This window comes from Salmo salar, chromosome 10 (assembly GCF_965601325.2).
Source record: "Salmo salar chromosome 10, fSalSal1, whole genome shotgun sequence".
Lineage (NCBI taxonomy): Eukaryota > Metazoa > Chordata > Actinopteri > Salmoniformes > Salmonidae > Salmo > Salmo salar.
The window spans coordinates 24,929,252-24,953,093 of record NC_138300.1 but is presented as its reverse complement, the minus strand read 5'-3'; the positions used below and the strand labels follow the sequence as shown (position 1 = coordinate 24,953,093).

At 49.2% G+C, this 23,842-nt stretch overlaps 1 protein-coding gene across 1 annotated transcript in view; it reads left to right on the top strand.

Moving 5' to 3' along the window:
* Positions 1–18,921, top strand: part of trabd2b (TraB domain containing 2B) — a 102,436-nt gene extending 83,515 nt beyond the window's left edge. Inside the window, exons 5-7 of the mRNA XM_014216488.3 lie at positions 15,518–15,614; positions 17,510–17,770; positions 17,982–18,921. Of these exons, the coding sequence (XP_014071963.1) occupies positions 15,518–15,614; positions 17,510–17,770; positions 17,982–18,219 (596 nt within the window). The 3' untranslated portion in view covers positions 18,220–18,921. The remainder of the gene's footprint in view (positions 1–15,517; positions 15,615–17,509; positions 17,771–17,981) is intronic.
* Positions 18,922–23,842: the final 4,921 nt, after the last annotated feature.

Sequence of the window (23,842 nt, the reverse complement as noted above, 5' to 3'; positions counted from 1 at the left end):
GCACGCAACACGCTGCGCCTTGGTCCCCTCTATACGACGCCCGTCACAGAAATACAAATGGTATAGGAGAAATGGTCCTATAATAACCTCAACCTAAAACTTCTTACCTGGGAATATTGAAGACTCATGTTAAAAGGAACCACCAGCTTTCATATGTTCTCATGTTCTGAGCAAGGAACTTAAACGTTAGCTTTTTTACATGGCACATATTGCACTTTTACTTTCTTCTCCAACACTTTGTTTTTGCATTATTTAAACCAAATTGAACATGTTTCATTGTTTATTTGAGGCTAAATTGATTTGATTGATGTATTATATTAAGTTAAAATAAGTGTTCATTCAGTATTGTTGTAATTGTCATTATTACAAATAAATAAATAAAAATCGGCCGATTAATTGGTATCGGGTTTTTGGCCCTCCAATAATCGGTATCGGTATCGGCGTTTCTGTTACTGTAGTGTTACTGTTACTTTTACTGTAGTGTTACTGTTTCTCTACTCTTACTGTAGTGTTATGTAACATCAGCCTTCTACTCTAAGGACAGTTTCAGCATGGCATACTATACTGATGATCTGGCCAAGAAAATATTGTTCACTTTTCCATGTACAGAATGACACAGCACCAGCTGATAGTAATTGGTTAAGAGGTTAACAGCGTACTCACACGCACCTTCTCTTTCATTTGCCAACAAACACACAGCCCCCCCCTAACCCTAACCCTAACCCCCCCCCCCCCCCCACACACACACACACACACACACACACACACACACACACACACACCACACCCTTGTGGGGACACACAATTCAGTCCAATTCAAAATCCTATTTTCCTTAATCCCTAACCCTAATCCTCAACCTAACCCCTACCCTAACCCTAACCTTAACCCTAACCTTAACCCTAACCTTAACCCAGAAACCTAACCGTAATCTTAACCCTGAATCTAACCCTAGCTCCTAACCCTAACCCTAAAACTAACCCTAGCTCCTAACCCTAACCCTAAACCTAACCCTAGCTCCTAACCCTAACCTTAAAACGAACCCTAGCTCCTAACTCTAACCCTAAAACTAACCCTAGCTCCTAACCCTAACCCTAAACCTAACCCTAGCTCCTAACCCTAAACCTAAAACTAACCCTAGCTCCTAACCTTAAAACTAACCCTAGCTCCTAACCCTAACCCCAAAACTAACCCTAGCTCCTAACCCTAACCGTAAACCTAACCCTAGCTCCTAACCCTAACCCTAAAACTAACCCTAGCTCCTAACCCTAACTCTAAACCTAACCCTAGCTCCTAACCCTAACCCTAAACCTAACCCTAGCCTCTAGCCTCTAACCCTAAACCTAAAACTAACCCTAGCTCCTAACCCTAAACCTAACCCTAGCTCCTAACCCTAAACCTAAAACTAACCCTAGCTCCTAAACCTAAACCTAACCCTAGCTCCTAACCCTAAACCTAACCCTAGCTCCTAACCCTAAACCTAAACCTACCCCTAGCTCCTAACCCTAATACTAACACTAATTCTAACCTTAACCCTAAATCCCCTAGAAATAGCATTTGATCTTGTGGGGACCAACAAAATGTCCGCAGTTGGTCATATGTTTTGTTTGTTTACTTTTTTGGTGGGGATTTCTGGTCCACAATGATATAGTTAAACACACACACACACACACACACACACACACACACACACACACACACACACACACACACACACACACACACACACACACACACACTCACTTTCTCTATATAACACAGCAATACGCACGTACATGTAGGAGGAGGAACTGGTGTGGCAGTGTTGGAGTCAGAGAGCAGTGTTTCAGCAGGTTTCCATTTGCTAGTTCCTTGATGCTGCCTTCATTCCCTTATTGAAAACATCCCCTGGAATGTCCTGCAGCAGCCATAGCCCAGCCACCACTTCACTGATACACACAGTGAAGGAGAGAAAGTGTGTGTGTGTGTGTGTGTGTGTGTCTGTGTGTGTGTGTGTGTGTGTGTGTGTGTGTGTGTGTGTGTGTGTGTGTGTGTGTGTGTGTGTGTGTGTGTGTGTGTGTGTGTGTGTGTGTGTGTGAGAGGGGGCGGAGGCGAGTATTTTAGACAAGTTGCTTTTGTCTGTTACACAGGTTTGTGACTTTGTGTGTGCACTGTGCATGTGTGTGTCTATGTACGTGTGTGTAATAGGTTATTGTTCATGTGTGGACAGATGTGTTTTGCAGTTGCATGTGAAGTGGTGGGTTAAAGCCATGGTTGTATTCTTGCACTCTAGATGTCGCCTGCTTTGTCACAACGCCTCCCCCTCTCTCTTTCTTCTCCCCTCTCTCTCTTCTTCCATCTGTCTCTGTCTGCTTTCCTGTCTGCCTCCATCCCCCTTTATCACACTGACTATCTGTCTCTCCTCCTTAACTCCATCTGCTCTGTCTCACTCTGTCTTTCCATGTCTTCCCTCCTCCCAGTAGGAAGGTTTTATGGAGTGAGAGAGGAGGAGACACCAGGGAAAGACGATTAGTTTAGTATTGTATTTGTACAGGTGTGGCATGGTGTGTGTTACTGTATCGGTGTGGGTGTGTATCATTTAACAGTGGTGCCTCTGTCTTAGTGCCCACCCTGTTGGGCTGACGTGTCCCTCTGCCTCACCCTGCGTGAGACTGACGATGCACAGGCCCCGTCTCCCCTGTCGCTGAGCTGGGACTGTGGCGGGGAGACTGCCTTTTTTGGCTCTCATACATCTTTAACTCACACGTACACACACACACACACACACACACATATACACACAGACACACACACACATACACACAGACACACAGAGACAGACACACACACACACACACAGACACACACGCACACACAGTAGACAGGCAGATACACACACACAGGTGCTCATATAAGGTCCGTCTGATATTAGATTCACTACAAGTCAGATTATATTAAAACATAATGTTTTCATCAGTCATCTCCCCATTAGCAGAAGACCCAGTGTGGAGCCCCATCACTTTTCTGTCTCCTGTCCTTACAGTCTCTATACAGCGCAAGGCAGATTCATGACAACCTGTCACGAACATAGTATTGACATTCTTACATATTTTTTCAGTCCTGAGTCCTGACCCATAACATTCTACATACAGTATGTATGACACAGTCCCCTGTTATCATTATAACTACTAATAATTCATCTGCTGTAAGATTAGGGATTGGGCCCATAGTGCCGGTCCCTCTTTCTGTCAGGCCTGTAGCCTCTCTCAGACCCTCTCTCTGTCAGGCCTGTAGCCTCTCTCAGACCCTCTCTCTGGCAGGCCTGTAGCCTCTCTCAGCCTCTCTCTCTGTCAGGCCCATAACCTCTGTCCTTCTCTCTGTCAGGCCTGTAGCCTCTCTCAGCCCCTCATTCTGTCAGGCCTGTAGCCTCAGATCCTCTCTCTGTCAGGCCTGTGTCCTCTCTCAGCCCCTCTCTCTGTCAGGCCTGTGTCCTCTCTCAGTCCCTCTCTCTGGCAGGCCTGTGTCCTCTCTCAGTCCCTCTCTCTGTCAGGCCTGTGTCCTCTCTCAGCCCCTCTCTCTGGCAGGCCTGTGTCCTCTCTCAGTCCCTCTCTCTGGCAGGCCTGTGTCCTCTCTCAGTTCCTCTCTCTGTCAGGCCTGTAGCCTCTCTCAGCCCCTCTCTCTGTCAGGCCTGTGTCCTCTCTCAGTCCCTCTCTCTGTCAGGCCTGTGTCCTCTCTCAGCCCCTCTCTCTGTCAGGCCTGTGTCCTCTCTCAGCCCCTCTCTCTGTCAGGCCTGTGTCCTCTCTCAGTCCCTCTCTCTGGCAGGCCTGTGTCCTCTCTCAGTCCCTCTCTCTGTCAGGCCTGTGTCCTCTCTCAGCCCCTCTCTCTGTCAGGCCTGTAGCCTCTCTCAGTTCCTCTCTGTCAGGCCTGTGTCCTCTCTCAGTCCCTCTTTCTGTCAGGCCTGTGTCCTCTCTCAGCCCCTCTCTCTGGCAGGCCTGTGTCCTCTCTCAGACCCTCTCTCTGGCAGGCCTGTAGCCTCTCTCAGCCCCTCTCTCTGTCAGGCCTGTGTCCCCTCTCAGTCCCTCTCTCTGGCTGGCCTGTGTCCTCTCTCAGTCCCTCTCTCTGTCAGGCCTGTAGCCTCTCTCAGCCCCTCTCTCTGTCAGGCCTGTGTCCTCTCTCAGTCCCTCTCTCTGTCAGGCCTGTGTCCTCTCTGTGCCCCTCTCTCTGTCAGGCCTGTGTCCTCTCTCAGCCCCTCTCTTTGTCAGGCCTGTGTCCTCTCTCAGTCCCTCTCTCTGTCAGGCCTGTAGCCTCTCTCAGCCCCTCTCTCTGTCAGGCCTGTAGCCTCTCTCAGCCCCTCATTCTGTCAGGCTTGTGTCCTCTCTCAGTCCCTCTCTCTGTCAGGCCTGTAGCCTCTCTCAGCCACTCATTATGTCAGGCCTGTGTCCTCTCTCAGTCCCTCTCTCTGTCAGGCCTGTAGCCTCTCTCAGCCCCTCTCTCTGTCAGGCCTGTGTTCTCTCTCAGCCACTCATTCTGTCAGGCCTGTAGCCTCTCTCAGCCACTCATTCTGTCAGGCCCGTAGCCTCTGTCCCTCTCTCTGGCTGTCCTGTAGCCTCTCTCAGCCCCTCTCTCTGTCAGGCCTGTGTCCTCTCTCAGCCCCTCTCTCTGTCAGGCCTGTATGCCTCTCTCAGTCCCTCTCTCTGTCAGGCCTGTAGCCTCTCTCAGCCACCTCATCTCTGTCAGGCCTGTGTCCTCTCTCAGCCCCTCTCTCTGTCAGGCCTGTAGCCTCTCTCAGCCACTCATTCTGTCAGGCCTGTAGCCTCGCTCAGCCACTCATTCTGTCAGGCCCGTAGCCTCTGTCCCTCTCTCTGGCTGTCCTGTAGCCTCTCCCAGCCCCTCTCTCTGTCAGGCCTGTGTCCTCTCTCAGCCCCTCTCTCTGTCAGGCCTGTGTCCTCTCTCAGCCCCTCTCTCTGTCAGGCCTGTAGCCTCTCTCAGCCACTCATTCTGTCAGGCCTGTATCCTCTCTCAGCCCCTCATTCTGTCAGGCCCGTAGCCTCTGTCCCTCTCTCTGTCAGGCCTGTGTCCTCTCTCAGTCCCTCTCTCTGTCAGGCCTGTGTCCTCTCTCAGCCCCTCTCTCTGTCAGGCCTGTGTCCTCTCTCAGCCCCTCTCTCTGGCAGGCCTGTGTCCTCTCTCAGCCCCTCTCTCTGGCAGGCCTGTGTCCTCTCTCAGTCCCTCTCTCTGTCAGGCCTGTAGCCTCTCTCAGCCCCTCTCTCTGTCAGGCCTGTGTCCTCTCTCAGCCCCTCTCTCTGTCAGGCCTGTGTCCTCTCTCAGTCCCTCTCTCTGTCAGGCCTGTGTCCTCTCTCAGCCCCTCTCTCTGTCAGGCCTGTGTCCTCTCTCAGCCCCTCTCTCTGTCTGGCCTGTGTCCTCTCTCAGTCCCTCTCTCTGTCAGGCCTGTAGCCTCTCTCAGCCCCTCTCTCTGTCAGGCCTGTGTCCTCTCTCAGCCCCTCTCTCTGTCAGGCCTGTGTCCTCTCTCAGTCCCTCTCTCTGTCAGGCCTGTGTCCTCTCTCAGCCCCTCTCTCTGTCAGGCCTGTGTCCTCTCTCAGCCCCTCTCTCTGTCAGGCCTGTAGCCTCTCTCAGCCCCTCTCTCTGTCAGGCCTGTGTCCTCTCTCAGCCCCTCTCTCTGTCAGGCCTGTAGCCTCTCTCAGCCCCTCTCTCTGTCAGGCCTGTGTCCTCTCTCAGTCCCTCTCTCTGTCAGGCCTGTGTCCTCTCTCAGCCCCTCTCTCTGTCAGGCCTGTGTCCTCTCTCAGCCCCTCTCTCTGTCTGGCCTGTGTCCTCTCTCAGTCCCTCTCTCTGTCAGGCCTGTAGCCTCTCTCAGCCCCTCTCTCTGTCAGGCCTGTGTCCTCTCTCAGCCCCTCTCTCTGTCAGGCCTGTAGCCTCTCTCAGCCCCTCATTCTGTCAGGCCTGTGTCCTCTCTCAGTCCCTCTCTCTGTCAGGCCTGTAGCCTCTCTCAGCCACTCATTCTGTCAGGCCTGTGTCCTCTCTCAGTCCCTCTCTCTGTCAGGCCTGTAGCCTCTCTCAGCCCCTCTCTCTGTCAGGCCTGTGTCCTCTCTCAGCCCCTCTATCTGTCAGGCCTGTTTCTCTCTCAGCCACTCATTCTGTCAGGCCTGTAGCCTCTCTCAGCCACTCATTCTGTCAGGCCCGTAGCCTCTGTCCCTCTCTCTGGCTGTCCTGTAGCCTCTCGCAGCCCCTCTCTCTGTCAGGCCTGTGTCCTCTCTCAGCCCCTCTCTCTGTCAGGCCTGTAGCCTCTCTGTGCCCCTCTCTCTGTCAGGCCTGTGTCCTCTCTCAGCCCCTCTCTCTGTCAGGCCTGTAGCCTCTCTCAGCCACTCATTCTGTCAGGCCTGCAGCCTCTCTCAGCCACTCATTCTGTCAGGCCTGTATCCTCTCTCAGTCCCTCTCTCTGTCAGGCCTGTAGCCTCTCTCAGCCCCTCTCTCTGTCAGGCCTGTGTCCTCTCTCAGCCCCTCTCTCTGTCAGGCCTGTAGCCTCTCTCAGCCCTCATTCTGTCAGGCCTGTAGCCTCGCTCAGCCACTCATTCTGTCAGGCCCGTAGCCTCTGTCCCTCTCTCTGGCTGTCCTGTAGCCTCTCCCAGCCCCTCTCTCTGTCAGGCCTGTGTCCTCTCTCAGCCCCTCTCTCTGTCAGGCCTGTGTCCTCTCTCAGCCCCTCTCTCTGTCAGGCCTGTAGCCTCTCTCAGCCACTCATTCTGTCAGGCCTGTATCCTCTCTCAGCCCCTCATTCTGTCAGGCCCGTAGCCTCTGTCCCTCTCTCTGTCAGGCCTGTGTCCTCTCTCAGTCCCTCTCTCTGTCAGGCCTGTAGCCTCTCTCAGCCCCTCTCTCTGTCAGGCCTGTGTCCTCTCTCAGCCCCTCTCTCTGTCAGGCCTGTGTCCTCTCTCAGCCCCTCTTCTGTCAGGCCTGTAGCCTCTCTCAGCCACTCATTCTGTCAGGCCTGTATCCTCTCTCAGTCCCTCTCTCTGTCAGGCCTGTAGCCTCTCTCAGCCCCTCTCTCTGTCAGGCCTGTGTCCTCTCTCAGCCCCTCTCTCTGTCAGGCCTGTAGCCTCTCTCAGCCACTCATTCTGTCAGGCCTGTAGCCTCGCTCAGCCACTCATTCTGTCAGGCCCGTAGCCTCTCGCAATCCCTCTCTCTGGCTGGCCTGTAGCCTCTCTCAGCCCCTCTCTCTGTCAGGCCTGTGTCCTCTCTCAGCCCCTCTCTCTGTCAGGCCTGTGTCCTCTCTCAGCCCCTCTCTCTGTCAGGCCTGTAGCCTCTCTCAGCCACTCATTCTGTCAGGCCTGTAGCCTCTCTCAGCCCCTCATTCTGTCAGGCCCGTAGCCTCTCCCGTCCCTCTCTCTGTCAGGCCTGTGTCCTCTCTCAGCCCCTCTCTCTGTCAGGCCTGTGTCCTCTCTCAGCCTCTCTCTCTGTCAGGCCTGTGTCCTCTCTCAGCCCCTCTCTCTGGCAGGCCTGTGTCCTCTCTCAGCCCCTCTCTCTGTCAGGCCTGTGTCCTCTCTCAGTCCCTCTCTCTGTCAGGCCTGTGTCCTCTCTCAGTCCCTCTCTCTGTCAGGCCTGTAGCCTCTCTCAGCCCCTCTCTCTGTCAGGCCTGTGTCCTCTCTCAGCCCCTCTCTCTGTCAGGCCTGTGTCCTCTCTCAGTCCCTCTCTCTGTCAGGCCTGTAGCCTCTCTCAGCCCCTCTCTCTGTCAGGCCTGTGTCCTCTCTCAGTCCCTCTCTCTGTCAGGCCTGTGTCCTCTCTCAGCCCCTCTCTCTGTCAGGCCTGTGTCCTCTCTCAGCCCCTCTCTCTGTCAGGCCTGTTTCCTCTCTCAGCCACTCATTCTGTCAGGCCTGTAGTCCTCTCTCAGTCCCTCATCTCTGTCAGGCCCGTAGCCTCTGTCAGCCCCTCTCTCTGTCAGGCCTGTGTCCTCTCTCAGCCCCTCTCTCTGTCAGGCCTGTAGTCCTCTCTCAGCCCCTCTCTCTGTCAGGCCTGTGTCCTCTCTCAGTCCCTCTCTCTGTCAGGCCTGTAGCCTCTCTCAGCCACTCATTATGTCAGGCCTGTGTCCTCTCTCAGTCCCTCTCTCTGTCAGGCCTGTAGCCTCTCTCAGCCCCTCTCTCTGTCAGGCCTGTGTCCTCTCTCAGCCCCTCTCTCTGTCAGGCCTGTAGCCTCTCTCAGCCACTCATTCTGTCAGGCCTGTAGCCTCGCTCAGCCACTCATTCTGTCAGGCCCGTAGCCTCTGTCCCTCTCTCTGGCTGTCCTGTAGCCTCTCTCCAGCCCCTCTCTCTGTCAGGCCTGTGTCCTCTCTCAGCCCCTCTCTCTGTCAGGCCTGTAGCCTCTCTCAGCCACTCATTCTGTCAGGCCTGTAGCCTCTCTCAGCCACCTCATTCTGTCAGGCCTCGTATGCCTCTCTCAGTCCCTCTCTCTGTCAGGCCTGTAGCCTCTCTCAGCCCCTCTCTCTGTCAGGCCTGTGTCCTCTCTCAGCCCCTCTCTCTGTCAGGCCTGTGTCCTCTCTCAGTCCCTCTCTCTGTCAGGCCTGTAGCGTCTCTCAGCCCCTCTCTCTGTCAGGCCTGTGTCCTCTCTCAGCCACTCATTATGTCAGGCCTGTGTCCTCTCTCAGTCCCTCTCTCTGTCAGGCCTGTAGCCTCTCTCAGCCCCTCTCTCTGTCAGGCCTGTGTCCTCTCTCAGTCCCTCTCTCTGTCAGGCCTGTAGTCCTCTCTCAGCCCCTCTATCTGTCAGGCCTGTTTCTCTCTCAGCCACTCATTCTGTCAGGCCTGTAGCCTCTCTCAGCCACTCATTCTGTCAGGCCCGTAGCCTCTGTCCCTCTCTCTGGCTGTCCTGTAGCCTCTCTCAGCCCCTCTCTCTGTCAGGCCTGTGTCCTCTCTCAGCCCCTCTCTCTGTCAGGCCTGTAGCCTCTCTCAGCCCCTCTCTCTGTCAGGCCTGTAGCCTCTCTCAGCCCCTCTCTCTGTCAGGCCTGTGTCCTCTCTCAGCCCCTCTCTCTGTCAGGCCTGTAGCCTCTCTCAGCCACTCATTCTGTCAGGCCTGTAGCCTCTCTCAGCCACTCATTCTGTCAGGCCTGTATCCTCTCTCAGTCCCTCTCTCTGTCAGGCCTGTAGCCTCTCTCAGCCCCTCTCTCTGTCAGGCCTGTGTCCTCTCTCAGCCCCTCTCTCTGTCAGGCCTGTAGCCTCTCTCAGCCACTCATTCTGTCAGGCCTGTAGCCTCGCTCAGCCACTCATTCTGTCAGGCCCGTAGCCTCTGTCCCTCTCTCTGGCTGTCCTGTAGCCTCTCCCAGCCCCTCTCTCTGTCAGGCCTGTGTCCTCTCTCAGCCCCTCTCTCTGTCAGGCCTGTAGCCTCTCTCAGCCACTCATTCTGTCAGGCCTGTATCCTCTCTCAGCCCCTCATTCTGTCAGGCCCGTAGCCTCTGTCCCTCTCTCTGTCAGGCCTGTGTCCTCTCTCAGTCCCTCTCTCTGTCAGGCCTGTGTCCTCTCTCAGTCCCTCTCTGTCAGGCCTGTGTCCTCTCTCAGCCCCTCTCTCTGTCAGGCCTGTGTCCTCTCTCAGCCCCTCTCTCTGGCAGGCCTGTGTCCTCTCTCAGCCCCTCTCTCTGGCAGGCCTGTGTCCTCTCTCAGTCCCTCTCTCTGGCAGGCCTGTGTCCTCTCTCAGTCCCTCTCTCTGTCAGGCCTGTAGCCTCTCTCAGCCCCTCTCTCTGTCAGGCCTGTGTCCTCTCTCAGCCCCTCTCTCTGTCAGGCCTGTGTCCTCTCTCAGTCCCTCTCTCTGTCAGGCATGTGTCCTCTCTCAGCCCCTCTCTCTGTCAGGCCTGTGTCCTCTCTCAGCCCCTCTCTCTGTCTGGCCTGTGTCCTCTCTCAGTCCCTCTCTCTGTCAGGCCTGTAGCCTCTCTCAGCCCCTCTCTCTGTCAGGCCTGTGTCCTCTCTCAGCCCCTCTCTCTGTCAGGCCTGTAGCCTCTCTCAGCCCCTCATTCTGTCAGGCCTGTGGCCTCTCTCAGTCCCTCTCTCTGTCAGGCCTGTAGCCTCTCTCAGCCACTCATTCTGTCAGGCCTGTATCCTCTCTCAGCCACTCATTCTGTCAGGCCTGTAGCCTCTCTCAGCCACTCATTCTGTCAGGCCCGTAGCCTCTGTCCCTCTCTCTGGCTGTCCTGTAGCCTCTCTCAGCCCCTCTCTCTGGCAGGCCTGTGTCCTCTCTCAGCCCCTCTCTCTGTCAGGCCTGTATCCTCTCTCAGCCCCTCATTCTGTCAGGCCCGTAGCCTCTGTGCCTCTCTCTGGCTGTCCTGTAGCCTCTCTCAGCCCCTCTCTCTGTCAGGCCTGTGTCCTCTCTCAGCCCCTCTCTCTGTCAGGCCTGTAGCCTCTCTCAGCCCCTCTCTCTGTCAGGCCCGTAGCCTCTGTCCCTCTCTCTGGCTGTCCTGTAGCCTCTCTCAGCCCCTCTCTCTGTCCCTCTCAGGCCCTGACGTGTTAGCTTAGCATTAGCCTGTGTGCTGGTGTTGATCCCAGGCAGCTCTAATTAGATCTGTAGGGCTCATTAGTCTGCTGGTAGATTACATGCTTCATTAGCCTCTGGAACAACATATCACAGCTCATTCAGCACTAATGGCTGCTACGCCACATTGCACTGACACTAGTACACTCACTCCATCTCCATAACTCTCCTCTAGCTAATACAAACACTCACATCCTCTTTGTCACACACACCGGCACACGTTGCAGACATACAAATGCACACAGACACAAGGTCCATTACACTTGCAATTCTTTACACAATTTGTCTAAAGTCTGTCATTAATTACTATGTATCAGCTGATCTGAGAGCTACAAATGTATCTAACATGTAGCAGAGGGACTTGTTGCAATAAAGAGGGGATGAGGGGGTGAAGGGTGGAGGAGAGGAAATTAAATGATGAAAGTTGGAGCAGGAATGAGATGAGAGCGATAAAGAGACCTTTGAGTAGGGGTCTATGAGGATGCCATGGCTTCCATCACATTCATGCACAGCATAGCTACCGTCAGCATGTGTGTGTGTGTCTGTCTGTGTGTCTGTGTGTGTAAGAAAGGAGCCTTTCTCCAGACGCCTGCCAGCTGCCCTCCCCCTCCCGTCCTGTCCTAGCAGAGAAGGAGTTAAGACCTCAGCTGTCAGCAACAAAAACAAACTGAGGGGGCAATTTTCACTAAATGTTTTAACCCCACCACAGGCCCAGCCCAGCAAATCCCCGTCTCCCCCGCCTCCCGATCTTTTCTCTTGCCTTACCTCCCTCTTTCATCTCCCTTCTTCCGCAGTCTCTCTCGCTCCTTCCCTCCTCCCTCCCTCTCTCTGTCTCTGTCTGCCAGGGGAGGTTAACACACAGCAGTGTAGCAGCAGTGACTGTAGCCTGTGGGGTCTGGCAGACACAGAGTGAGAGCATACAGACAGTCTAAATATGTAATGCCAGCAGGAAACACTTTAAATGTTCCTACAGAAAACCACTGGCCCCTACAGTGGTCCTGACATAGTCCATGTGGTGCAGAGCCAAGGTTGCCATGGTCAGGCTGTGTGTCTCTGAGTATGCAGCATAAAAGGGCTTGACCTACAGGGGGTAAATAAGTATAAATGGCTTTTTCTGACTTGATGCATTAGGGGACCTGGACCGGGACACGACCGTTCACAATCATTGGTCATCACACCCCACCGGTAATGGCATTCAGAGGGTCTCACCCACTCTACGGGGGGTAGTCAAGATGTGATGTGTATTGTCTTAAATAAACAGTTGTAGAAGGGTGCTATTAGCCAAGGAATCATTCCATGTTATACATATAAAAATGGCCGATGGTGTCTTGATGCATTAGGGGACCAGAACTGGGACACGACCGTTCCCGGTCATCGGTCATCACACCCCACCGGTGGAAGCACTTATTGGGCTGCATGCATAGGAAATGAAATCATTATGAAGGGGAGGAGGGGAGGAGAAAGGGATGAGGAGGGGGAAGGAGGGGAAGCACTCCTGATTCCCATTAATCCCACTACTAAAACAGAGCCTGAGAGCTTCAGGGTGGAATTTCCTGATTCCTTCCTTTAGATTTCCACGTCAAGCGAGAGCTGCTCTGTTCAACACCATGGTTCAGCTAGTTCAGATGCACTACGGCTAGAATTTCTCTCCCCCGGTTTGTTGACTGGAAGGCTGGGAGGTGATTTATAGATGAGCTGGTACTGTAGAAGTATACATGTACACCCAGGGTTACAGTGCAGGGATGCTGGAGTTATTAAAACTTTGTTACATTACTCATTCTCACATTGTGGAAGGGGCTGATAGTACTCTGGCAGTGAGTCAGACAGGGACTTCCCCGAGCATCTCTACAGAGGCAGGTACACACTCACACGCATGCACGTGCCCACACACAAGATTGCATGCATACACACGCATACCCACATATACACACACACACACACACACTTGCACGTTGTGAACGCGCACACACACATACATCAGATAGCACTCATATTTCCAATTAGGGTAGAGGAATGCGTCCTTCTTTTCCTTGGCCAACTTTTTTTCTTGGAGTCCAGATTTGTGTGGTTTGTTTCCATTCCATCACCACCCCTTTGTCTCTCTCCTCATCCCTCTCTTCTCTTGTCCTCTCCCTTTTTTTCACGGTCTGTTGTTCCACAGCCTGTGAAGCAACAGCTTGTGTTTGTTTGCAGCATAGTAACAGCGGCCAGCATGTGTTCTGTGTGTAGAGGTCTACGCCATCGTCCCCCTCCTCCACCTCAGGTGTCCACCAGCCAGCCTGCCTGCCCATGCTCTGAGAGCATGGATCCCTTCTTCTTACGCTGGTACAGCCTCCCTCTTCCACTTGCCTGTCCCTATCCACATCACTCTCTATAGTAGAGGGATTATCCCTATGTCCACTCACCATTCAGCGTCGCTTGACTATATTGACAGGGTGCAGGGATGGGTAGAGGGAGGGATGGAGGGAGGAGTGGAGCAAGGCGAGGATGGGCTGAGGGAGGAATGAGGTGCTGACACGGCTGGAGTCTGGCCCACAAAGCCCTCAGCCTGGGTGGCAACCAGACACACACTACTATAGAGGAGAGAGGGATGGGGAGAGAAAGAGGCTGAATATGTGGCTATTGACTGTGTGTGTTTGTGTGTGTTGCAGGTGTGTTTGAATGTTTGTTTGCGTGTGTGGGTTTTTTGGGTGTGGGTGAGGGATTGAGTGCGTTTTTACATATGAAATTTGGAACCCTCGTTCGGTTTCCTGGAGCATTTTTTATTTTTATTCTACAAACTATGTTTTGCTTTTACAAGACCTGTAAATAACTGTTTCAGGGTGTGATTTGAGAGATGCACATTCTACATAACGTTAGCAAGCTAGCTAGTTTACAGCGCAACTCGCACTGCCGCGTCACAATACCTGGTACTCTTGTCCTGGATTTTGGAACCGTTACTCACACAGGTCCAGGATTCGTTTCAGCCTGGGTTCGTTTCAGCCTGGGTTCGTTTAAGCCTGGGTTCGTTTCAGCCTGGGTTCGTTTCAGCCTGGGTTCGTTTCAGCCTGGGTTCGTTTGCGTTTCACACATGCTTTATAGCGTGGATCAGGGTACCTAAAGCTCCAGGCTCATACAGGGGATCCGTGAAAGCACCCTGACAAATCAAGAAAGAGAGAAGAATGCAAGATATCAGAAATGTATTTTCTAGCTCCTCTAATGGTCTCTAGAGTCAGAAACATTCCCTCTGAGAGAGACAGACCAGACAGACAGGAGGGTACACTTGGCCCCCTGTAGCAGGTGTGTGTTGCTGGCTACAGTCCTTAACTCTGTGGCTGTCTGGTGGCCAGGAAGAGAGATGACCACACACACACACACACACACACACTTCTAATTCATCCCACACATACCCCGGACCAGACTAAATGACTTCCTCTGCCTGTGGTAACCGTACGCCTCAGTAAGAACTCGGTTCAGACTGTTTATGTATGACATCAAACAGAGACAAAATAAACAAGACACATCAGACAGCTTGACCTCACAGGAGGAATACACAGGGCTTTTTTTCACTGACCGCAAAAGGGCTTCATAGCTGAAATGAATGAAATATCTGCTTTACACAGACAGGAGGGTCATTGAAGCTGTCAGCGTCCATTCTGGGAGCAGCCTTCAGCTGTGGAGGGGACAGGAGAGGACAGGAGAGAGGAGGAGAGGAGTAGAAAGGCAGAGTGGAGGGGGGTAGGAGTAGTGTCCATCGAATGTCCATATTGAATGTCCATCGGGGTGGTGGCTATTCAGCAGCCTGATGATCTGGGTGTAGAAGTTATTGGTCAGTCTGTTAGTTTTAGCCATGATGCTCCTGTACTGCCCGCGTCTGACTGATGGAAGCGGGGAGAACAGGCCGTGGCTCGGGTGGCTGAAGTCCCTGATGATCTTCTTGGCCTTCCTGCGACATCCCCCCACCTCCCTCCTCTCTCCTCTCTCCTCTCTCTCCTCTGGAGGGGCCTGGTGTGGGGGAGGGAGAGTGCTGTGATCTGGCCGACACTCTGCGGTAGCCTCTCCTCTCTCATCATGCCAATCCCAACGCAGCCTTTGAACTCCGCCGCCAAGAAAGTGTAGTACCGCTTTTTTCTCCTTCAGGAATGATCAGAAAAATCATAATAATAAAATAGAGGGTCTGAAAAAGCTGGCGAGCTAGGGAGCTTGAAGATTGTCAGCGTGCTGTTAATAAGCTGGAGGAGCGTGCTGAGGGGGTGATGTCAGAGAGCATTAGGCCTTATTGCTGGGTTGAGTGACACCTGGGATTATCAACTGTAGAGAGGAATAAAACAGCTTTCATCAGAGTGGGGCTGGGGCATGTCTGTTTGATGTCACACACACACACACACACACACACACACACACACACACACACACACACACACACACACACACACACACACACACACACACACACACACACACACACACACACACATATATATACACACAGGGGGGTTTGGGGAAGGGGGCCAGGAGCAGAGTGCACTACAATATGGGGTCATTAGGAACAAGTGTAGTGAATGATCAAGGGCCAATATGTGTTAGGAACTAAGGATGGTCTCACTGCCACCATAACAGGCTCTGCCCTGTCTTCTCAGACCTCTGATTCAGACTAGAAACGATCATGTCTCCTCAGACCTCTGATTCAGACTAGAAACGATCATGTCTCCTCAGACCTCTGATTCAGACTAGAGACTATCATGTCTCCTCAGACCTCTGATTCAGACTAGAGACTATCATGTCTCCTCAGACCTCTGATTCAGACTAGAGACTATCATGTCTCCTCAGACCTCTGATTCAGACTAGAGACTATCATGTCTCTTCAGACCTCTGATTCAGACTAGAGACTATCATGTCTCCTCAGACCTCTGATTCAGACTAGAGACTATCATGTAACCATCTGTCATCATTACTAAAGAGAAGACATTTTCTGGACCACATTGCCTGATCAGGAAAAGCTCTGGGCCCTATCTGAGATGTGAACTGACCTGTTGTGTTTCCTGTTAGGTCACTTCCTGGGGAACCACAGTGTGTTGGACATCCTGAGACAGGAGGGCTATGAGGTGGTGCACACACCATCACACTACCAGGAACCAATCCCAGAGTGAGTACAGAGACACACCCCGCCACGCAGCAGGGCTACAACCCAAATACATACACACACAGACTACAGTGTTGTTTACACACTAACACAAACACACAGATTGATACATGTGTGTATGGGCATTGAGCACTAATTCATAAGAACCCTCTCACAAACACAGTCACAAGTTAGTCCATAACTTTACAATCCCACATCAACCATGTTCACTCCAGAGCAGAAACACATTACATGTACTAATTGACCCCCACAGATGTGCTAAATGTAGCACACATGTTTCAGTATATGTAGTACACCATTACAACCAGAACTCAGCTAAGTAGGAATCCTTTGATTCCTCCAACCCTCACTCCCTCACCCTGCCAGCTGTGAGAGGTGGGCCAGCCTGCTCCTTGCTACCCCTTGGCATGGCTACCTCATAGAAAGGCCTCAACCATTTGCCTCCTGGAGAGGGGTGCTGCATCTCCTCACACAAACCAGCCCCCAGTCTCCCGTGAACTCTCCCACCCTGAACAGGCAGGCAGCAGCAGGAGGACTTGGGGGGGGGGGGGTTGATCCAAGGGCCGAGCAGGTTGGGCCCATTAAAATAGCAGCGCTAATGGTTACAAGACTCACATGAACCAGGGTGAAAATGGAACAATTAGGAACAACAAGGGAAATCGCATAAAACAGAGCTACAGTAAAACCTCCCATCCAGCCACTGCTTTTACAAACTCACTTCCCCACTGCAAATTCCAGCTGTAACCAAACCGTTCCTTCCTGGCTCATACACAGAGCAGGCCCAGGCCCAGCCCCAGCCGAGCTGAAGGGCACAGCAGTTCTGTTTCAAAAACTGACAAGTGGACTGATTGTGGTCTTAACACAAAAACACAAAACCCCTCAAAGCATGTTGTGCTCTCTGATATGAGGTGACACAACAACACAATACATCAGGAAGCTTGTCGGGTGTTTATCAAGTGTAAACCTCAAAACTGGGTCTCTGAACCCAGAGGCATCACGTGTTCTCTGCTCAATAGAGATATTATGACAGAAGGAAAAAGTGAGTCAGTGTAGAGTGGCTATAGCAGCAAGCCACTGTAGTCAGTGTAACACTGGCAAACACAGAACTGAGCACTGTGTTGTCTGGACCTGGGGCCTCATTATGATGTCAAACCTCCAGGGTGTTTACTGATGGGAAAGCAATATGACCCTTCATATACATAGTAGGAAGAAGTTTCCTCTAGATGTTGAGGTATATGGGGTTTGGGGTTTTCTGATCCTATATCTGTGCCTACAGGCAACTACCGGTAACCAGATAGGGAAGGACAGGTAAGGAATGAACTCCTTGTGGATTAGTGTAGGGCCGTGTTTCAATACTTTTGAAATCTATTCTAACTTCCTCCTTTCCTGCTCGCACATGATTGTGTTGATCAAAGCAATGTAATAGAACCCTTACTTTCACCTATCCGACCGTTACATTAGTGACTACTTCAATGAAATGAATATGGTAAGGAGGAATTTCTAAGGTATTGAGTTGTCAGGGTGGTTGGGGCAGATGTCACTCAGACAAGCCTCCACATGGGTTACAGCTTCCTCCCTTGTGGCTTGTTTAGACACTTAGTCAACTTTTTACAAGCACAGAGGGCATTATGTCCCTGTTTGAAGTTCAAAACCCTTTGCACCATATAGATAGACTAGAGAGCACCGTGGTGGACAGGTCACCTTAAACCACACACCATTACACATTCACACACAGCATACAAGGAGAACCTGCCTAAAATATCTGACATAATATGCTTAAACTGCTCACCAACATTGTTCTGTTATCTTTAATCTATTCTAGTGATGAGTGAACATATAGCCAGGTCTATACCATAGTGCTATGATATTTAATAAGCATATAGTGTTCTGTTCCACAGAGAACCAACAGAAAACCCCAGCGATGGGGGCTCCGATGCGGGTACAACTTCTCCCTATGACTGGGTGACCAGCCCCTCAGACCTGGATGGTAGCCTGGATGGTTTGGAGGAGCTGGAGGATGAGGAGCTACCCCACATGCTGCTGCCAGACAGCCTGAGCCAGCTAGAGGAGTTTGGGAGACACAAGCGCCCCCGGAAGGCCCACCGCAGCCATGGCCGCCCACGCCTCTTCAGTGACCTGTGGGTCCGCATCGGTGACGGGTGAGAGAAGAAGAGAACCAATACACACACTGTCTCTAGGTATTTATTGAAACCATTCAATGACAACAGAAAATAGCATCAAATGAAGAGTAGCAGACAGTGCAACTGCACACTCATAGGACATGATGGACACTCACACAGCAAGAGACCTTAACAAGCTCTACCACAGTGTTCCTGTTAACCTGACTGATCTTGTTCTCTCACCCTCCAGCACCACAACTCCTCAGCCTAATGTGAGGATAACCAATGGCTATGTGACGGTGGAGCCTCTCCTCACCCACCAGGAGCAGAGGAGGAGGACAGGCCTCTACCCTCCAGTGGAACCACCCAGCCAGGCCTCACCCTCAGCGCTGCCCACCCCCAGCTCAGCCGAGTACACCATCGGCACCACCCACGCCCTCACCTGCCTACTAACGTTACTAACCTCGCACCTGCTGTTCACCTCCTGACCACATGGTGGAGCTCTCTCCACAGACAACAACTCACACTGTCTCTATACCTGAGCACTGTTATGTGCCAACAACCCTAGAAAATACAAAGATCTACATATAAAGATTCTGCAAATGGGAACTGGAGGTGGAAATAAACTGCTATGGGCATGGAACATAGAACATAGAACATGTAGACATGGATATGAGGGTAGAGGACAACAGACAGACACACCAAGGACTTCTGAGACAGAGCTGTCCATCTTCAGGCTTCTGTGAAGGGAGCAGGATCAGTCTGTGAAGAGTTATTTAAACTCACACTGTGTGGAATAACTTTCAACCATGACAAATAGATAAACGGTCTCTATCAGAAAACTAATGGAAGATACTGTATATACGACATCCATATTATGAAGTTGTCAGTTGTAGAGGCCAAGTCTTAAAATCACAAGAAAGCAATATGATAAATAATAATAATAAATGTTATTATTATGAATAATATTGATATTAATGATGAGAATAGACATACTAATCACTATAACAACAGCTATAACTCTGTAATAAGGTCTGATATCTTAAAGACATAGGACGTGGAGCACACATTGGACGTTTTTGTAAATTGTGCATTTTGTTCATAAAGAAATATTGTATATTTATTATTTCTCGAAGAGTATATTTTCTTGCATTTGATGATTCCTAGAAAAATAAACTTTTGGAAATTCACTCAAGTTTCTTGGAGTTCCTATTTCTCTAGGCCTGCATGTCGATACTAATGCCAGTTCCATTTCAAGCACGGTGCGCTAATGTAAAGGTAAGCTTTGACCTACAGAAAACGTAAAGGGGAATTCTCCAAGAAGTGAATTCACTGCCCTCTACTGGTTCCAATTGGAATGCAGGCGTTGTCATCAAGTTACACGGCATGCTTCCACTTTCACCACCAGGTGGCAACAGCGGCTTAAACAAAAAAATAAAATCACAAAACGCTCAAGCGCCAATATGAAACCAATTAAGACTCCATGGTCATGGACACTTCTGCTGCTCCCACCACTTTCAGCAACGCTCTGGTTAGCTTTTATGTAGTCACCGTATTATATATATTATGTGGAATTTCCAACAGTGTAGGCTTTAGCACAATATGTTATTTTTCTGCAGCAGGCTAGTCTACAACAGGTGGCGATGGTGACAGTGAGTTGACTATTCAAAGAACTCAAACAAAGCTAAGTGATTAGTTTATATATATATATATATATATATATATATATATATATATATATATATATATATATATATATATATATATATATATATATATAATAAGATGACTCCAGTGAAAATACAACAATCCTAGTTTCTAGTTTTCAAAGTGCTATGTATATATATATATGTATATATATATATATACATAGCACTTTAAAACTAGAAACTAGGATTGTCGTATTTTCACTGGAGTCATGTTATTTTATCTAATCAGATTCAGTGTAGATCTCACAATAGGGCTATGCCTTTATTTATTTAGACGTCTCATTTGATTTAAAAATCGAAACACAATTTCAGTGGTTAAATTAATTTGGTTATTGTTGGCAGACTGGTTAAAAAACTATTATACTTTTTTCCAGTTGAGAAAACGAAACTCATTGACTTGTAACCAGTTGACGATATTTTTTTTGTTTGATCCAAAGAGTATTAAAACATGTTTTACAGTGTAGTCCTATTCCACACTGCATCTACCAGAGTAGGCTACCGCTCTTTAGATGTACTTTTACCTTTGGTATTTGATTTGTTAAAATCAGTTTTTTTTGTGCAGAATAAAACAAAAGGATCGTTATGTCTTTGTTTCTTTGTTCAAACTGTCAATTCCATGTGACAGGTTTCTGACTAATATTGCCTAATGTGAGCAATCATCATACAGTATAGGCCTATGCAAGGAAAAGAGAGGTTAGTTCATTTTCTGAATTGTGGGAGCACCGTTTCACCTACAAAATACACAACGGTGATTAAAACGTTCTTATTTCAATGGGACAGTATAATATTATGCATAGCCTCAACCCTTATCTAGGCAAAGCCTGTCTATTTATATGAAACATGTTATTTATTTATTCATTCATTCATTATAATTTTCATTTAGTTATTGTCACACATTCAGTCATTCCCGAAGTCCACGTTGACCCATATGACTCATGCATGTTGTTGCTGGATATTCCTCTAGTCCTGTACACCGGCTGCTTTTAATTCACCTAACAGAGCCTTGCACTGCAGCCATCTGTTATAGGACGGAAACCCAACATACTAGACCCATGTCGTCCTGTATTTACTGGAAATATGGGTATGCTAATACATGGGAACAAGTCCGAGTAATAACAGACATTATTGTTGAATGTGTTGAATGTTGTTTATCAATGCTGAATGTGTTTATCATGATGAAATATTGAGGCATATGGATAGATATTGGAGCACAGATAGGCTTCATATCTATTCCAAAATATGGATTCTTAATCGATATCATAATAGTTTAAAAAAATCTAACGAACAGAGCATTGGTTGACTGCAACGTGTTTCACCATATAGTAAACACAAACCAGATGATACATCTATTCCATTCTTTATGAGACTAGGATAATATGAAAATGTGTAACATTCCATTTGAGATTGAAATCCATTTGAGTTTGGAAATATTTTTATTGAGAGACACCTGTTCAAATTGGCAGCAAACATACACTTTTGTCAAATGAAAGATAAAGAAGTAGCACAATAAGCTGCTATGAATTGATTCAACATGAAAGATACAAAACACAATCACAACTCACTCAATAAAGTACAATTCCCAGTACCTTATAATACAAATCAAGTATAACAGTGTGGATGCTTCTAGTGAAAGCCACTCCTTCACAAGTAGTATCCTAACTGCCACAGCCATTATACCAAGTTGTTCTGATGGTGGTTGCTTGCTGACTAAATCCCCTTCACCTAATTGAGATGCTCAAATGACACTCTAACCCCATTAATATTCATTGGATAATAAATTATGATAACTGTCTAAACTTTGTTCCAATTTCAACTTCCTACAGACAAAGTTTCTGGCATGATGGAGAGAGGGGAACAAGTTTTAAAAAATAAACAGCTATTTCGCCCCTTAATCCAAGACAGGACAATGTTTGCCTTTGCTAAAATACAATTTTCCCTGTGCTTTGGGGTGTTGTTTGACAGAGTGGGGGTCCTGACAGAGTTCACACAGGACTGACCCTCATACTGCCCAGGAGGGAGATCAGTCTGCATATAAATAAAAGATTACAGCTGAAAATCAATTTCTGGGCAAACTCATTAAAAATTCTTCTTCACCTTAAATGATTCCCCTTCTTTTTGAATTCTCCCCCTCTATCTCCCGGCGCTCCCCTTTCTCTCCTCCCTCCATCCTTCCTTCCCCTGTTGCTCTCCCCCAGCGGTAATTACCAGCACAAGTCGTTTTTTGCCCTTTGATTTGCACCGTTTCACAAATGAAGGTTAAGTTTGTTTAACCGCGGTGGATTTGCCAGTCATGTTAAAGCATATAATGTGGCAGGTCCTTGCTTTCTCCACACACCTCCACCCCTGGCCCCACTCCCACTCTCCACACACCTCCACCCCTGGCCCCACTCCCCCTCTCCACACACCTCCACCCTTGGCTCCACTCCCCCTCTCCACGCACTTCCTGGAAGGTTGGGAGGGGGGGGGGGGCTCCAAGGTTAAGGCTCGCCAGGGCCCAGGGCCGAGGTGGGCTGCAATGGATCATGCACCAGACTGAGTTGACTTGACTGGAGGGGGATGAGGAAGTTGTTAAAAATCACCTCTGGTAAAAGGATTACAAATCAAACAAAAAAGCTTAGTGGTGTGTTTGCCTTGTGAGGACCTTTAGGTGCTTGCAGGAACCAATTGAAAGCAGCATGATGGAAGAGAGAGATAAGAAAGCAATTGTTATCCAGTCCAAGGTCTTCCATCAAGGACCAAAAGAAATCAACACCATGTTGCTTCTATTAAGGTTATAGTTTGTGAGTTGTGGTAATAAATTGAAAGGAAGGAAAATACACAAAAGACAGACACACCAATTATTGTATGTTCACATTTCAAATTGTTTCCCTTGTATGAACCTGTACATAGTAGAAATCCCAGAAGCCAAGGCATCAGGAGCTGCTAAGAGCATATCAAATGGATGGGTTTTGATTCTACAACTATGGCACAATTAAAACACAACACATACAATTGATACATATTGCCGTTAACAATCACCTTTTACACAAAGGTGTTAAACCAATAGTGACTGATACATATATGGAATGCTTCATCCATTTAGTATGATGAATTGTATATAGTAAGGTAAAGTAAGAAAATATACAATTTCTATCAACTTAACTAACCACTGGATAGTGAATGTTCCACCAAACCAAATGGCTGGCCTTCTCTGTCAAGACATCAGCAATAAAGCTTTGGAAAACAAAGTGGACTTGCCCTCGGATAGATAGCTGCCCTCTAAAAGAGAATCCCTCTGATAAAGGATGCTGAGGCACACTGCAGATGGGGAAACAAGACTCCTAGTATACTATAGGACATGACTAGAAACTACTAATCTTGTCTCTGCCAGGCTTAATCCATACTGTAGCAGTACAACTGAGTTCAATGGGTTTATAGTCAGGTGCAAGCATGGCCCTAAGACCAACTCAAAGAGAAACAGGGACAAATGAAATACAGTATATTATATACTACATTGTTCCTATTGTTTTGACTGTTTCCATACATTTATGTTATGGATACACATGGCAACTCAAAGCACTATCGAAGTGGCTGTTGGCCCTACAACATGGCCGTGTTTCCATTGAGATGACTGTTTTGCGACATGTGAGTGTGTGTTTTGAGGAGGTGAGAGCGAGGGAGAAAAGGACAGTGTGTGTACAAGGTAGAGGGAGAGGAGAAGGTGAGAGTGTTGTGTTTCACAGGTTTTTGCGACGATGCACTGCTTTATTATTCAGCACAAGGGGCACTTCACCAGCCGAATGGCTTCTCTTTGATATCGACAGCAGCTTGAGGGGGAGAGTGCACTCACAAACAGGCGCAGGCAAATTTATTCTTAAAAAAAAAAATAGTTGTGTACTTCTCTGGCAGCGGTGGCCGCACATGCGGGGAGCCAATCGCTTTGATGCTCCAACAGTGACACCCAACACAGTAATGAAATATGGTAATTACACACACATGAAAGCCATTCTACACAGACCAGGGGGAAAAGGGATACAAACAAATATGACTTTATCCAAAGATACCCTTTGTGGTGAATTCTCCTTTTCATAAACATATATTTTATTCTATTGGGGAAGCACAATGCAGCATGAGCCATCATTTGACCCAGCGAAGGCGCAGGGTAAGAGGTCCACTGATTAAGAACCTCATTGTTCACCCTCAACAATAACAACACAGATAAACAGAACAGGGGGGTCGTCCACTGTGTTCTTCACTGTGCTGCTGCTGTTTCCTTTCTGTGTCCCAATCACTAGTAAACTGTCCATAGGAGAAATGATTGGCAGGTCCTGTTGTGTTGGTCAAGGCACTCAAGGCAGTCAGTCTCCCAGCAGGGAATGCACATGATACTGGACATTGGGATCTTCATGTTATACCTTTTTGT